We start from the raw sequence: 13,762 nt of genomic DNA, 5'->3' as shown, positions 1-13,762 counted from the left end.
AGGTGTCCACATGCAGAGCTAACAAACAATTTTGCAAAATATATGGTAGAGAATCTGGAGTGTCTGGCACCAAAAATGCACCCACAGCTCTTAATGACAAAGTTTTCAAAATGCTTATGTGATTTTTATTATTGCATTTTTACTTTGGTTGCAAATTGCGTTGGGACTTTTTGTAATGGGAAGCAAAATCTAGGTGTAACAAACCTAAGGAATGTTCCCTGGCATCAAAAAGATGCTTTGAATAATTCCTCACATTAGCATCAGGTCCTCATCCCCTTCTCCCCCTTGGCTGTTATAGCAAGTATCAGTTCTGTCAACAAAAAGTCCTGGAGCATTCCCTCCTGTGATCATGGATCCAAGCTGAATGGACCCTGCTTTATTGGGAGTTCAGAAAGTTATTTACCATTTAAAAAACAAACCTTTAGCAAAAACCTGCCTGTGCATTTATTTTCGTTTGCCTGTAGTTATTTTCAGAATCTGGAGTGTGTGATAAAGCAGGCCTTTATTTAAGGATGCTTGCTTGTCCCCATAGGCTGGTAAATATATGCTGTTTTATCTGGTCTCTGCCTTTGTTGTATTTCATGACACTCTGATCTTAAATTGCTTTTGAGCTGCCCTGAACATTGCATCGGCAGTAGAACATCAGGGCAGAAATCTATTTTAAAAAATTAACCTATGTGCCTTGCTTTAAACCTTCAGAAGCATATGACTACCCACTAGAGTAGATGGGGCTTTGGTCTGATCCCATGAGACAGTTCTTAAGCCCAGAAACAAAACAAGAGCTCCCCAAACACTTCTCACTGTATTGAAACATGCAGTTTGGAAGATTTCAAATACTGGGGAGCCTGTAGCACATTCTACCAGTTCTAGAACAAGGTGCAGCACCTTTGTTCGTTCCATAATTTTATTTAGCTCTCTGGATGCAATGAACTACCACACAGGTACAGCTGGAGTCTAAAAGCAGCATTCAGAGGTAAAAGGGAACAAAATCAAGACAGTCCAACACACTCTGAAGTGCAACTCTCAGACAAAGAGGAACTTGGGAATACAAGTCATCCTGTAAACAAGCACACACAGAAAGGATGGTCCTCAGGCTCATACTGAAGTAGTATTGCCAAGAGAAAAATATTGCTTCCATGGAATGACTCTTACAGGAATTGCTGCAAATGGCATACATGGGAGAATATAATGAAAATGGTCATTGTATACAACTTACGTAGGTCACCACTAGGACTGCCACCATTTTGCAGGCGGGATTCAATCACATACAGTATTAGAAATTTAGGTTTATGCAATCAAAGTGCTCTGGCACAATCAATCCACTTTTAAATAAATACTTTCTGCAGTTCGGAAAGTGATAGAGAAGTGAACTGATTGTCCCCACAAACAAACCAGAATGAATATTCAATAAAGAGTGAACATCATATAACCTTTGTGCAAGCAAAATGAAGATCAATGCTCAATAAATAGGTTACCTGGGCAAACCTTTTGGGGCTTGATGGTTAACTATAGAAGACTCCTGGAAAGTGGCAAAAAAGGAGTGAATTATATGGATGACCCATTTAGAAAGACAGTCTTTAATTGTAAGCAGTTACACTGACCACTTACAATTTCATGGCTACAAAATCTAATGTAGAACTTACCCAGAATGGCACAAAAATGATTAAGTCTTGCAACAAAGCTATCTGCATTGCTCAGCACTGGATAGAAACAACCCAATTTCAGTCAAGAGTCAGCTAGGCACAGCAGCTAGAGTGTTCAGCATAGACTTTGGAGGACTGAGATCTAACACTCTAGTTTGGGCCCAAAACTCTACAAGTAGTCATGAATAAATATTAATTTCAGAGTCACTTGCATCACAATGTGTGTGTATGTTTAACAAAAGGTAAAGGACTATTGCCGTAACCCACCTAAGTCCTTATGAGAGACGTCTAAAGAAAGCTTATCAATTCAAATTATACAGCAGCAAATCTCAAGGCCCTTCTCATGTTTCCTGGGGAGCCCTTGAGGTAGCTCCTTCCTTTTCTAGCATTCAGGTAATACCAGAAAAATCGAGGCCACGTGACTGAAAGAGATCAGGGTGGGAAGGAGCTTGTCTGCCCCTTGAGCAACAGCATCACATCCATCCCTGCTTTCTTAAGATCTCAAAAAAATAAAAAAAATCCCTTATGTTGCTGTGCACAAGTGCAGAACCCATGTGTATGACTACACAGAGGCCATGAAGAACAATCCCAGTTTCTAAGAGGAAAACACAGGTAGTGGGCTCCTCCCATGTGACATCCATCTGATGTTACCTGAGGTAGTGGGAAGACAATATTGGGTAACACTTCAAAGTTCTTACAAGAACAGTCAAAGGTAAATAAACATTTAAAGATGGAAAAGGGCCATGCACATCATGCAGGTAACATATGGTCTTTTACACAAGAAAAAGCGGGGGTGGGTGTAATCACACTCATATATCAATGAAAGAACCCCTGCTCGTGATTTCAGCCCCCTTATCAGTAACCAAAGCTCTAGTAAAGAAAAAAACAAGTCCGATTCAAAAGTTAGCATAAAATGGTCCTGGTTTTAATGGTCCTCATTGTTTTAATGAGTTAATTTGGATGTGAAAGTCTTGCTAGTTGTTTCAACCTTCAAAAAGGGGAAAGGGGAGGTTGTGGTAGCTAGCAACTATTTTCTGTTCCGGGGGGCGGGGGGTTTGAAATGTAACAACAGGTTTACCTAGAACATTTACAGAAGATTAGACAGTACAAACTCTTGTTTCCTAGAATATCCACAGATCTGTCAGGTCCAGTAAAAGTTGGCACCAGTTGTCAAGTCAGTTTGAGGACTTCTATTTCCTCAAAGATTGGTTCACACATGCATGTGTACATCACTTGGTTTTTCTACACTTGATTGTGGTTGGTAACCAGCAGTTCATAGAGTGAACTGACTCAGCTGAAGAACAGCACTGTGTTTTGGTTGGTGTAAGGAAATATGAAAGCTTTTATCTATGGTGTTTTATCTCTGATACATGAATGTAAGCCAGCACTTGTTAATTCAGTCAGCACTGAACAGGTACATGTGAACTTATCATTAAATTTCAGAATTTCCAATGGTCACCCCTCAACATGAAGCTGTCAGATCAAGGAACTGCTCTCTTAAGTCATATATGTATAACATACAAAAATATGACAAACATATATATGGGGAGGAAACACCTCATCAGTGAACTGCTCACAATCCTGGAAGACACTTCAAATCTTTTATCCAAGATAATCATATTTAAATGTATGTTTCAAAAGAAAGCAAAGTCAGCTCTATGTGGATCCCCTTCCTGCATGCGTGAAATTATACTTATTTTGCTGACATATTTGCACAAAGATCTGTTGTGAAAGGGGGGAAGAGCAACAAACTCTGCCCCCTCCTCACACCAATACTGCCCAGCAAGATTCTCCTGATCAACTGCATAACAACACATTCCAGGACAGACAAAGGAAATTGACTGTAATGGGCTAAAGCATTTACAGGAAATGCCTTTGGGAGAAAAGGGGCAGAATGATCAAAAAATCAAAACAAATATAAAAGGAAGCACACATTCAGCATATTCTAGCTCCTCAGAGTCTCTAGGCCAACTTAGAATTTTTAGAGGCACACCAAATGTTTTAAATGTACACTTAATAATGTAAAGTCTGATTGTTACTGACAGAGGCTGTTGGCCTGGTCGGCCTTTCAGGAAGCCACAACTGCATGTCGTTCCTTGTTTGGTGCACACTTTGTGGCAAACCCTGCTTTGCCTCTGTACAGAATAGTCTTCACTGTTTCAATTAGAGAAAGAACCCCAGTTCCTTCTTGTGGTCCATCACAAAAAGCCAAGCCCTTTACTGCAAACCTAATCAATGATCCCAAATTTTGTATTTTCAACAGACAATCAATATTTGCAGACAAATTTAGTCTTCTAGCCACATAGAGTTGAGGGGAAGCTTAAGCACAAACTGAACAAGGGAATCAAGGAAATGTGTGTCTTAATTCAAACCCTTAATTAAACCACCTTCCCTTACAGTTTCTTAAGTGATGAATGGCTTTAGGTGATTAAATGTGACAGGCATGAAGAGCTGGGGCTGTTTTTGAAAAATGCCCAGTACATCCCTATCTCATAAGGAAGCTCTATCCTCACCTTCAGGTTGTTCGTCCCTCAAACCAGAATTTTGATGCTTCTTCCTAAAAATATCAAACTCATTATCTTTGCTTAGTGCTGTGTTCCTCAAGGTATACTTATGTGAAACAGGTCTGAGAAAGAGAGAGGTTATCATCAACGTTTTTCCTGAACATTGAAAACCACATCTCACAATATATTTTGTGCCTGGGTACCAATGCATCAGTTATGAAGGTTGCGTGCCTGCTTCAAATGTGGCTTTCCCCACTTGTCACTTTTGTGTATTTTAAAAAGGGAAAGCTGTACTTGAAATATGCACTGCACATGTTTTTCACAGAGCCCACTGTTTGATTACCAACACATCAATAAATCCACTAAGAGCAATGGGATAGTTCTAGATCCTGCCAGGCCAGGAACACCATTGCTACATCTACAAACTGCCCCCCCCCTCAATAATTACAATGCCTCCATTAAAAGCAATAGCTTCCAAACTGTTCTGGAGACACCTTGGGCTCATAATAAGATTGAACCTGGCAAACCAGCTTCCCTGAAAGAACAGTGAGACACAACATGTCAGGTCGCAGGCTCAAAAAGTCAGAACGGGTATACTCCAGGACCTACTGCAATGCACAATGGGTTCCTTGGTAGACAGGGCAACACAGAAAGGATTCCCTCAAGGCAGATTCTTTGAAAACCACTGCATTAACAAACCCCAAGTAGAAATCTAAAGAAATACTTTCCATGGGAAGATCTGCTTTCTGGTAACAGCTGTGAACATAAAGGTTATTCTTGATAACTCCAAGAGAAATTATTACCCTGGACACATACAGATGAACTCAGGAAAGCTGAAAGGTTTGCGTAGGCAACGGTGTGAAGTTTGTGACTGACAAAATACAGCCATGATTTCACTACAGGAAAGCAAGATTTGAAGTGTGCCTATTAAATGTCCTTCCTTAAAATAAAAAATGCACTATGCACTCCAAAATTATTTGTTCAGGCAATCCATATACAACAGAAGGCACTGTTATCCATAGGACCCCTTCAATTTCACATGGCAAAGACCTGAGAAGTGCAACTCAATCCAATTCCATACAGCTGCTTCCCCATTTCCTTGGGAAGAGCAGGAACAGAGACGTTCTTCAGTCCAACAACTTAGAAAAATACCACAAGAATTTATACATTACAGTAGCTGGTTAGAAAGAGTGTCCTAATGAGAGGAAAGAGGGTTGACCACTGCCTTTCCCAAAGGGAAATCATCTTCCAGAGCACTCCATTACCTTCCCTTGTCTGCTCACAAGTCACAAATGTGTGTTGCTGTTTTAATAAAATGCAATAATGAAATATTCTGCAGAGTCCCTTAAGCTTTCGTCTCTTCCTCCTTCAGTTGCTCCCTGGAGGATTGCCAAAGTTAAATGAAGAGACCAGTCCTTTGTTATCAAACGTGAAGCCCGTTTGCTGCTCTATCCTCTTTGATTCTAGAATTAAAAAGAAATAAGTGTAAGAGATGGATAGAAAGTATGTTTTTTTTAACAGCACTAATGAACCTCCTTCCAAATGCATGCATTTATTTTCTTAAAAGATTGAAATTTCTGAAGTACCACCAAATTTGGGGGGAAAGCGTGAGGAACAAAATAATCTTGCAGATTTGTATACCTCTATATTGTTCCTCCACTACTGGAGATAGGTAATACAGTGGTACCTCTACTTACGAATTTAATGCGTTCCGAACGCACATTTGTAAGTCGAAAAAAATTGTAAGTCGAATCCCATAGGAATGCATTGGGAGAAAAAATTCGTAAGTCGAAGCAATCCTATCTAAAAATTCGTAAGTAGAAAAAATCCTATCTAAACCGCATCCAAGATGGCGGATGGAGCTCCATTTGTAAGTAGAAACATTCGTAAGTAGAGTTATTTGTAAGTAGAGGTACCACTGTACTCTGTAATGGAAAGGGGAAACTATTGAGCCCAATAGAAAAACACCCACTCTGCAATTTCCACATTTAGCTTGTACGGACAAGTAGGTAATATATGGCGTACAATACAAGTAGAAAAAATCTATTCCTGTATAATTCATTTGTTTAAGCTTCCTGTCCTAAAAAGGGTGGGTAATGCAGAGACTGTTTAGGGAGTCTCTAAACTCAATTTATATGCAACTAATGTTCTGTAGAAATCACTGGTTCTACATACCAAGTGACAATTGTTAACCATATCAAGTGGACGTCTAACAGGGCCTAACAAAGGAACATAGAAAGCTGAGTCAGGGCACTGTTCCTTCTAGCGCTGTGCCATCTACTTTGTCTAGCAGCTCTCCAGAGTGGCAAGCAGAGGTTCTTATCATTACCTACCAATCTAATCCTTTGAACCGGAGATGCCAGGGACAGAACAGGGGGCCTAAATTTGAAGCATGTGCTGTGTCACTGAGCTATAGTTCCAATAACTATGTTGATAGTTTATTTATAGTGGCAATATATAGAAAGCAACAAATACTTTTTTGTAATTTAATCTCAGTGGACTTTTAAAACTTGCTGCATATCTCCATTTCTACTTCCCTCACCAAAGTTTCTTTGTCCTTTCTTACTGAAACAGAGAAAGGTGGGAGGGCAGAAGAAGAGCTATGCTTGCACAGTTTCCTCTGAGTTGTGCTTCTCCATTCTATACATACTGCTGCTGTCTGCTGTGTCCCTTACATATTTATTGCCTCCAATTTCTCTCACCAAATGTTCCCTGGCACTTCTCTATCTTCGTCTTCTCTACAGGGAAGATAAGGACCAGTGAGAATTCTCTCTCTTGCTCTGAAGACTTATCCGTCCCTCTTGAAAGGATAGAAGCCCTTGTGAACTGAAGATACCTCCCCACCTCCAAAGCGTATCCAGTACACAAAGGCTTCTTACAACGGGCAAAAGCAAAGAAAATCTATTGAATGTGCTTCTCTCTTTGTGCAATCAGAATAATAAAGACTTGGTTTTGTTTTGTTTTGTTTTAAACTTGAGGAAGGTTGAATTACTTGACATGGTTGCGAATATTAAAATTCTTATTTGTGCAGTGTGCATGCTTCTACAGACACCTTTGCAATGGAGTAGATAAACAGACTCACCTGCCGAACTCCTCCGGTGTTCAGCTAATGCATAGATGCCCTGCAGTTGAGTCTTCTGATCATTGCTGAGTGGTGCTGTCAGCAAGTGGTACCAGGCTGCATCTCGGCTCTGTATCGCTATCAACACAGAGATAATGGTCTTTCTTTTAAGAAAGCTTCAGAAAGAAAAGGCAGATACATAACCCACCAAAACCTTCCTCCCTCCATTATCATTAAAACAATCCTTTTCACAAGTAGAAATGGTCTACCTTTGGCTTCAGCATACTGTATTGAGCTGAAATACCTGTTCCAGTGAGCAAAGACTATACTGACATACTTGGCAACTTATGTCTGATGACAAACTAGGAAGACAAGTAGCTGCCTTATATTAAGTTAAACCATTGGTCCATCTAGCTCAGTATTATCTATGCTGACTGGCAGTGGCTGTCCAGGGTTTTAGGCAAGGATCTTTTCCTACCCTTACCTGGAGATACCAGGGATTGAGTCTGGGACCTTCTGCTTTCAATTCACTTGTTGGTTTAAATAATCCCACCCCAGTAAGCATTAATTTACCTATCATCTTTGTATCCTGCCCTTGCTCTAATAATCTCAAGGACACCTGATGAAGTGATAACTCATTTTGTTTTCAAACTGCAGGTGTACCTTGGTTCTCAAGCTTAATCTGTTCCGATAGTCCATTTAACTCCCAAAACCGTTCAAAAACCAAGGCGCGGCTTCAGATTGGCTGCAGAAGCTTCCTGCATTCAAGCGGAAGCCGCGTCAGACGTTCAGCTTCCAAAAAACATTTGCAAACCGGAACACTTACTTCTGGGTTTGCGGCATTCGGGCGCCAATTTGTTCGACAACTAAGCCATTTGAGAAACAAGGTGCCACTGTAATCCAGGGAGGTAAATTAGGCTGAGAGAGAGTTGCCCAAAGCCAACATCTGAATGTCATAGCCAAAGAGGACTTGAACCAGAGTTCCGACTGCCAAAGCCAACATTACAATCTCCCTGAATAAAATAGACTTGTGTACATCTGAATCTGGGACATTTGGCAAAAAAATGTTTTTTACCACTTGACTATGATCCTTCTGATGATGGGAGAAAGTTACGAGTTAGGCTATGCTAATAAAATCAGGGTTAAGCTATGCTAGTCCTTCCCAGAAAAACATCTTGAGATTGTGATTCTCTTTCTGAAATGCAAGAAGAAAACAAAGAGATTTCCAGCTTAGCAGGGTTCCTCTATCTTCTGTTCAACTAGAGTTTCACAGAATGCTTGTAGGATACAGAGTGCATGTTTTGGACTGAAAGATGGCCAATAAGCTGACTGAATGTTGTGCTCCAAAGATAACAATGAATCTGACAAAGACTTTGTAGCCTTGGAGAAGACAGAAGACATTTGTGGATTTTGTTGCTATTGCTCTAGGTTTCAGATGTGTGTACCTAGTAGTGCCTGTGTAAAGAACTGGTATTCATCCACACCATCATCCAGGTCGATAGGGGTGCTGAAACCTTCTAAAGCAGTTTCTTCCAGTGCATCATCATCCCAGTCATCGTCATCATCTTCATCTTCATCTCCTGCATCACCGCCACCACCTGTATGGTTTTCCTGCATCTCCTGGCTGACTTCATTGGCCTCCTCTTCATCACTTGGAATCTCTTCTGTTAAAAAGTTTATTTTTAATAGAAGGCATGTCACAATATATTCAGGATTTAATGGGACACTTTGGGAGGGGGGCAAAAAATATTTTAAATTTCCTGAACAACTGGCCCCAGTGCTGTCCCATAAATGAGCGATTGCAATTCACCTATGTAGAATAAGGAAAGCACTACACTCAGGCAAACATTGCACTGCTGGCCATCATCCTTCTAGGAGGTGGCCCAGTTCTCAGAGAGGGTTATTCTGCAACTCAATATGGGAATGTAAAGTACTTCTGAATTTTTTTGAAATATGCAATCCTTCCCTCTCAAGTAAGCTGAAAGACATTATGATAGGTATTTTTGCTAGTAAGAAATAGAAAAATGATAGCTGATGAAACAGTATTGCTATAGCAACCATCTCTCTCCTGCCCTCTCCAAATCCATTTCCACTGAAATGCATACATGTATATTAATTATTTTACCATTATCTTCTGCATCATTCTTTTCAGATTTAGCATGTTCTTCGTGTTCCGTATGCTGCCTGGTGGCACACAATTGTTTCAGTCCCAGGAACAGAAGGAGGACCGACGGAACAATCTGAGCAGCCACGGCATCTACTGCAGGAGGTCGGTTGGGCAGCCCCATCAAAATGCTCAGTCCTATGATGCACATCTTCCTATCATGGAGGCTAAACACACAAATACACGAATGAGTGAGAATCTCCCATTTTTATTTATTATAGGTTTATTTAAACGCCCTTCACAATGAGATATCAGACCACGTTACAACAATTTATAGTCGCACAATTTAAAACCAGGTAAAAGAAATTAATCAAGAAACCAATACTGTTTAAATCAGAAAACAGAGCTGTCAAAGGCTGAGGATTACTTTAAGAGCAGCCTGGGAGGCTCTGCTCTGGTTCCCACTCACTCTCAGAGGTGGCAGCATACCAACCAAATAGGCTCTCTGAAAGAGGCCTCCCTGTCTGAGGTAGTAGATGAGGACAACCCATACTAGGATGCTTCCCTTACATAGGCCCAATACTGCTTTTCCTTTCTTTCTTTTTTTGTAGACACTGTTTAAAGGGAACGAACATAACTTTTAATTATGTATTTAAAAATTCACCAGATGCAGAAATTCCTGAAGCAAAATTTAGACAGGAGCTAGAAGAAGAAGAAAAACCCAAACATCAGCCAAAAGATTCTAACTGGCAGCCATAGTAGAACTCCAATTAAGTATCTCATTTACATCATGCATTTACATTTTCATGCTGCATGACAGGGGGTCTACGTATTGGTCACCACATAGAAACAAGCAAACAGTCAGAGGAGGGTGACAATGTGCAGTCACCTGTTTGGAGTAGGAGGGCATAGCAGGGTTTGAGGGAAGAGTTGTTTGCTCTTTTGACTGTGTGGGAAATTCATTATCAGGGCCGGCCCAAGACATTTTGACACCTGAGGCAAACCACAAAATGCTGTCCCCCCCCTCCAGGGAAGGAGGGGTGAGTGAAGTTCTACAATGGGAACAAGGGTGGGAGGGGACCAGCAGTGCCTTATATTCGCCAAGAAGCCGCTGTAGAGCTGGCACTGGCATGGGGGTGCTGAGGAGGCAGCAGTTCCCGCCTCCAAGGAGCTCACCACAGCAGGGTGAGCAGGGGCAGGGGCAGCAGCAGTGGTGCAAAGCATTCCTTGCAGACTGGATCTGCTGCCCTTGTGGATCCTTCCACCCGAGGCGGTCGCCTCACCTTGCCTCATGGGTGAGCCGACCCTGCTCATCATTTAAACATGTTAAATTATTTTACTAAGTGCATACTCCACCTTGTATCCAAAGGTGTCCAAGGTGGTCCTATCATGTGGCTCCTGACACTAACAAAAGAGACCATTTATGGTTTGAAATAATACAAAATAATACGATTTGAAAAGAACTGAAAAGGCTGTACACACACAAAATGGAATGAAAAAACGTGGCACAGATTTTAGAGTCTTTTCTGGGCACGGAAGTGCTGTTACATCCCTGTAAAACTGCATAGCCAGTTATTATCCAAAGTTCCCCCCGCCCAAGAATAATAATTTGCAAAGAGTCCGCTACTAAACAAACACATGCGGTTACTAATGAAGCAGATGCCCTGCCCTCTGGAGAATTATAATGACGTGAGACCAACTATAAATCTGACAGAAAAATTAATCTCAATTGGGCTGAAGAGCACTCTCATATGGAATGAAAATTGGCAGACGGACCACTGCAAATAGGAGCAATAAACAGTGAAATATTTGGCAGGGAGAAGGGAGAGGGGGCAGGGGGAGGGAGGGAATATTTTTTTACCTCAAAGACTTGGGATGCTCCTTTTATTGAAAAGTGTTATCAGCATTCAAAGCATGTGCCTCTACCTTAAATTAATGCTGCAACTGGGCTCAACATATATTTTAAGAAAAAATAATTGTTAAGAATATCCTTCAAGTAACTCCCAAGAGGATTCACTGTGGAGGGGAAAATATATTTTCAAGACCATGAGGGTAACTCAAAATGGACCTTTAGTGAGAAGGAGATCACAGGAGAGGAGCCAAGAGAGCTTCAAGCTTGCAAGGTTTGAATGAGCATAGCATGAATTATCCATGTCTTTGGTCTCCCTTCTTTAGGAGACATTTCTATAGAGGAAGGATAGGGAACATGTGGCGGCCCTCCACCAGATGTGGCTGGACTAGAAAATCCCCATCATCGTTATTTGTATTATTTATTAAATTTCTGTCCCACCCAGTCTACCAAAGGAACCAAAGGGGACAAACACCAAAGCGCTAAAACAATAATATTTAAAATAAAACAGGAACACAGACCATTGGTCCATCTAGCTCAGTAATGTTTATGCTGACTGTCAGTGTAAGACAGTACTGAGCTAGATGGGCCAACAGACTCAGTATAAGTTCCTAGAATCATAGAATTGTGGAGTTGGAAGGGAACACGAGGGTCATCTAGTCCAGCCCCATGCAGTGCAGGAACATAGTTTCCTTCCTAAACACAAGGTGGCAGCAGTATAGAATGCAGAAGTTACAAGAGGTTCAAATGCAGAATTACGGTAGCCACTGTCTGCATTTGCTAGCTGAGCCAAGGTCTTCTGCTCTTGGGATGTTTGTTGAATTCCTGAAAATCTCAGTTTTAAATTTTAAAGAAGTCTCTAGTCTTTATAATGAGATGAAGAATATGATGGCAAAAACTAGGCCCTTAGTGCCCAATGAGTTGTCCACTCTTGCTCCTTAGCCTAAGATAAATTGGTCAGGATGTAACCATCACCTAAGGGGGAAAGTCTTAGAAGCAAAGAAAACTGAATGGAGAACCTTCTGTTTTTTAATTGGCCCACAACAGGACAAAAAGCGTTTTTCTTTTAAAATATATACTAAAGAGTTACATTCTGCTGCTGATGCACCTTTGAAAGCTGGATAGCTCCCCTAACCACAGAATGTAATAAAGCCCTTTTACAACGCACTCACCAGAGCAGTAAATGTCATGTTAAAACTGCATTTATGAGACACTGTAATTCTTTGCAGTTACATAACACCGACTCCCAAGACAAGAACGAATATTACAAGATGTCAAGACAGCCACAGTAAATGGCTTCCGGTTCTTGTTAAATGTTTCCTCCTCAGCCTTAAAGGACAACTGTCTGTTACAGTACTCTTCATCGTAATCATCTACAGAAAATGACTTCCGAACACAACAAAATTCAGCAACACAACAGATTCAAGTATGATCTGAAATTCCTTATTGTTAAGAAATCTACAGCTCAGTATAAATGTTGCCGTGCACAGGTTGTGAAAAATCCCTTACACAGATGCTGTATGTGGGGAGCACAACATTTTAAAACTCTTGACTATATATGCAGCAAATGACTCCTATACATCCATTGAGACAGAATTGGGAGGCACACGCTACATGCACTGAGAGAGAAGGCATGAGCTTCTTACAGCCCGTGCTTTTTGTGGGGGGTCAAAATGCCATTTGCAAATGGTGAATTGGAGGCTGCTGTTTCACTTTTACTTCAGGGGTGAGATTCAACCCCCCAAAATGATTTTGGAATGAGGGGAGGGGACTTACAATTTGCCACCTCATTTGCAAGTGGTGAATTGGGATATGGGAGCTGTTTGTTTGGGGGGGGGTATCCAAAATGGTTTTAGAAGGAAGCGGCTTTCAACTATGGGGATGGGACTTCTCTCTCTTTTTCTTTAAAAAGCTGTGAGTTTTACAGTAAAACCTCCACTGCAATTGCCCCCTCTGATCATTTCCCTACAGATAATTTTACCTTTCTCATTTGGGAGGTTTGCCTGAAATACCCCCACCCCACCCATTCAGGCACTATTAGAAGACGTTGCCCGGGGGGGGGGGTGTCACTTTTACTATCAGCCAGCAACCAAGCCTGCCTGTATGTCCCCTGTAAAGAACAGCCTGGAATCAAGATAATACCACCAACAGTCAGAGGCTAAAAGCAACTTCCCTCTTCTGCACAGTGACATATCCCTAATTATAATTGCACCTTGGTATGGATTTTCATTGTAAGCTGCTTTGGGAACCAATCTTAGATATCTATATCTATATTTGTATCTATATCATCTATACCAAGCAAACATAGCATGGCTAGTATTTCTTCTTCTTGCCAGTTAGTAATTTCAGAGGATTTCTATGGCTGATGTGGAGTCTTCTTAACATAACGGAGCTAAAATGTGTGTGTGTGTGTGTGTGTGTATAAAACAAAACGATTGGAGGAAATGATGTTATTAAAAAATAAATAAACCAAATAGATTTTCTTTGTTGTGAAAAATATTTCAGAGTACAATTTGGAGCTGCAGTTGGTGGGGAAGGTCAAGGGAAATCCTCCCTCCACACAGGTTTTGATATTTTCCTGGACCCTCTACGCAAACCAAA

At 41.0% G+C, this 13,762-nt stretch overlaps 1 protein-coding gene across 1 annotated transcript in view; it reads right to left on the bottom strand.

The window, feature by feature from the left end:
* Window positions 1-2,546: 2,546 nt before the first annotated feature.
* The window catches only part of IPO8 (importin 8), a 38,568-nt gene continuing 27,352 nt past the window's right edge, over window positions 2,547-13,762 (bottom strand). Inside the window, 4 exon segments of the mRNA XM_035127531.3 lie at window positions 2,547-5,610; window positions 7,230-7,346; window positions 8,654-8,872; window positions 9,334-9,539. Of these exon segments, the coding sequence (XP_034983422.3) occupies window positions 5,516-5,610; window positions 7,230-7,346; window positions 8,654-8,872; window positions 9,334-9,539 (637 nt within the window). The 3' untranslated portion in view covers window positions 2,547-5,515.

This window comes from Zootoca vivipara, chromosome 9 (genome assembly GCF_965207765.1).
Source record: "Zootoca vivipara chromosome 9, rZooViv2.hap1.1, whole genome shotgun sequence".
NCBI classification, from domain to species: domain Eukaryota; kingdom Metazoa; phylum Chordata; class Lepidosauria; order Squamata; family Lacertidae; genus Zootoca; species Zootoca vivipara.
This window is presented reverse-complemented; position numbering and strand designations above follow the sequence as displayed.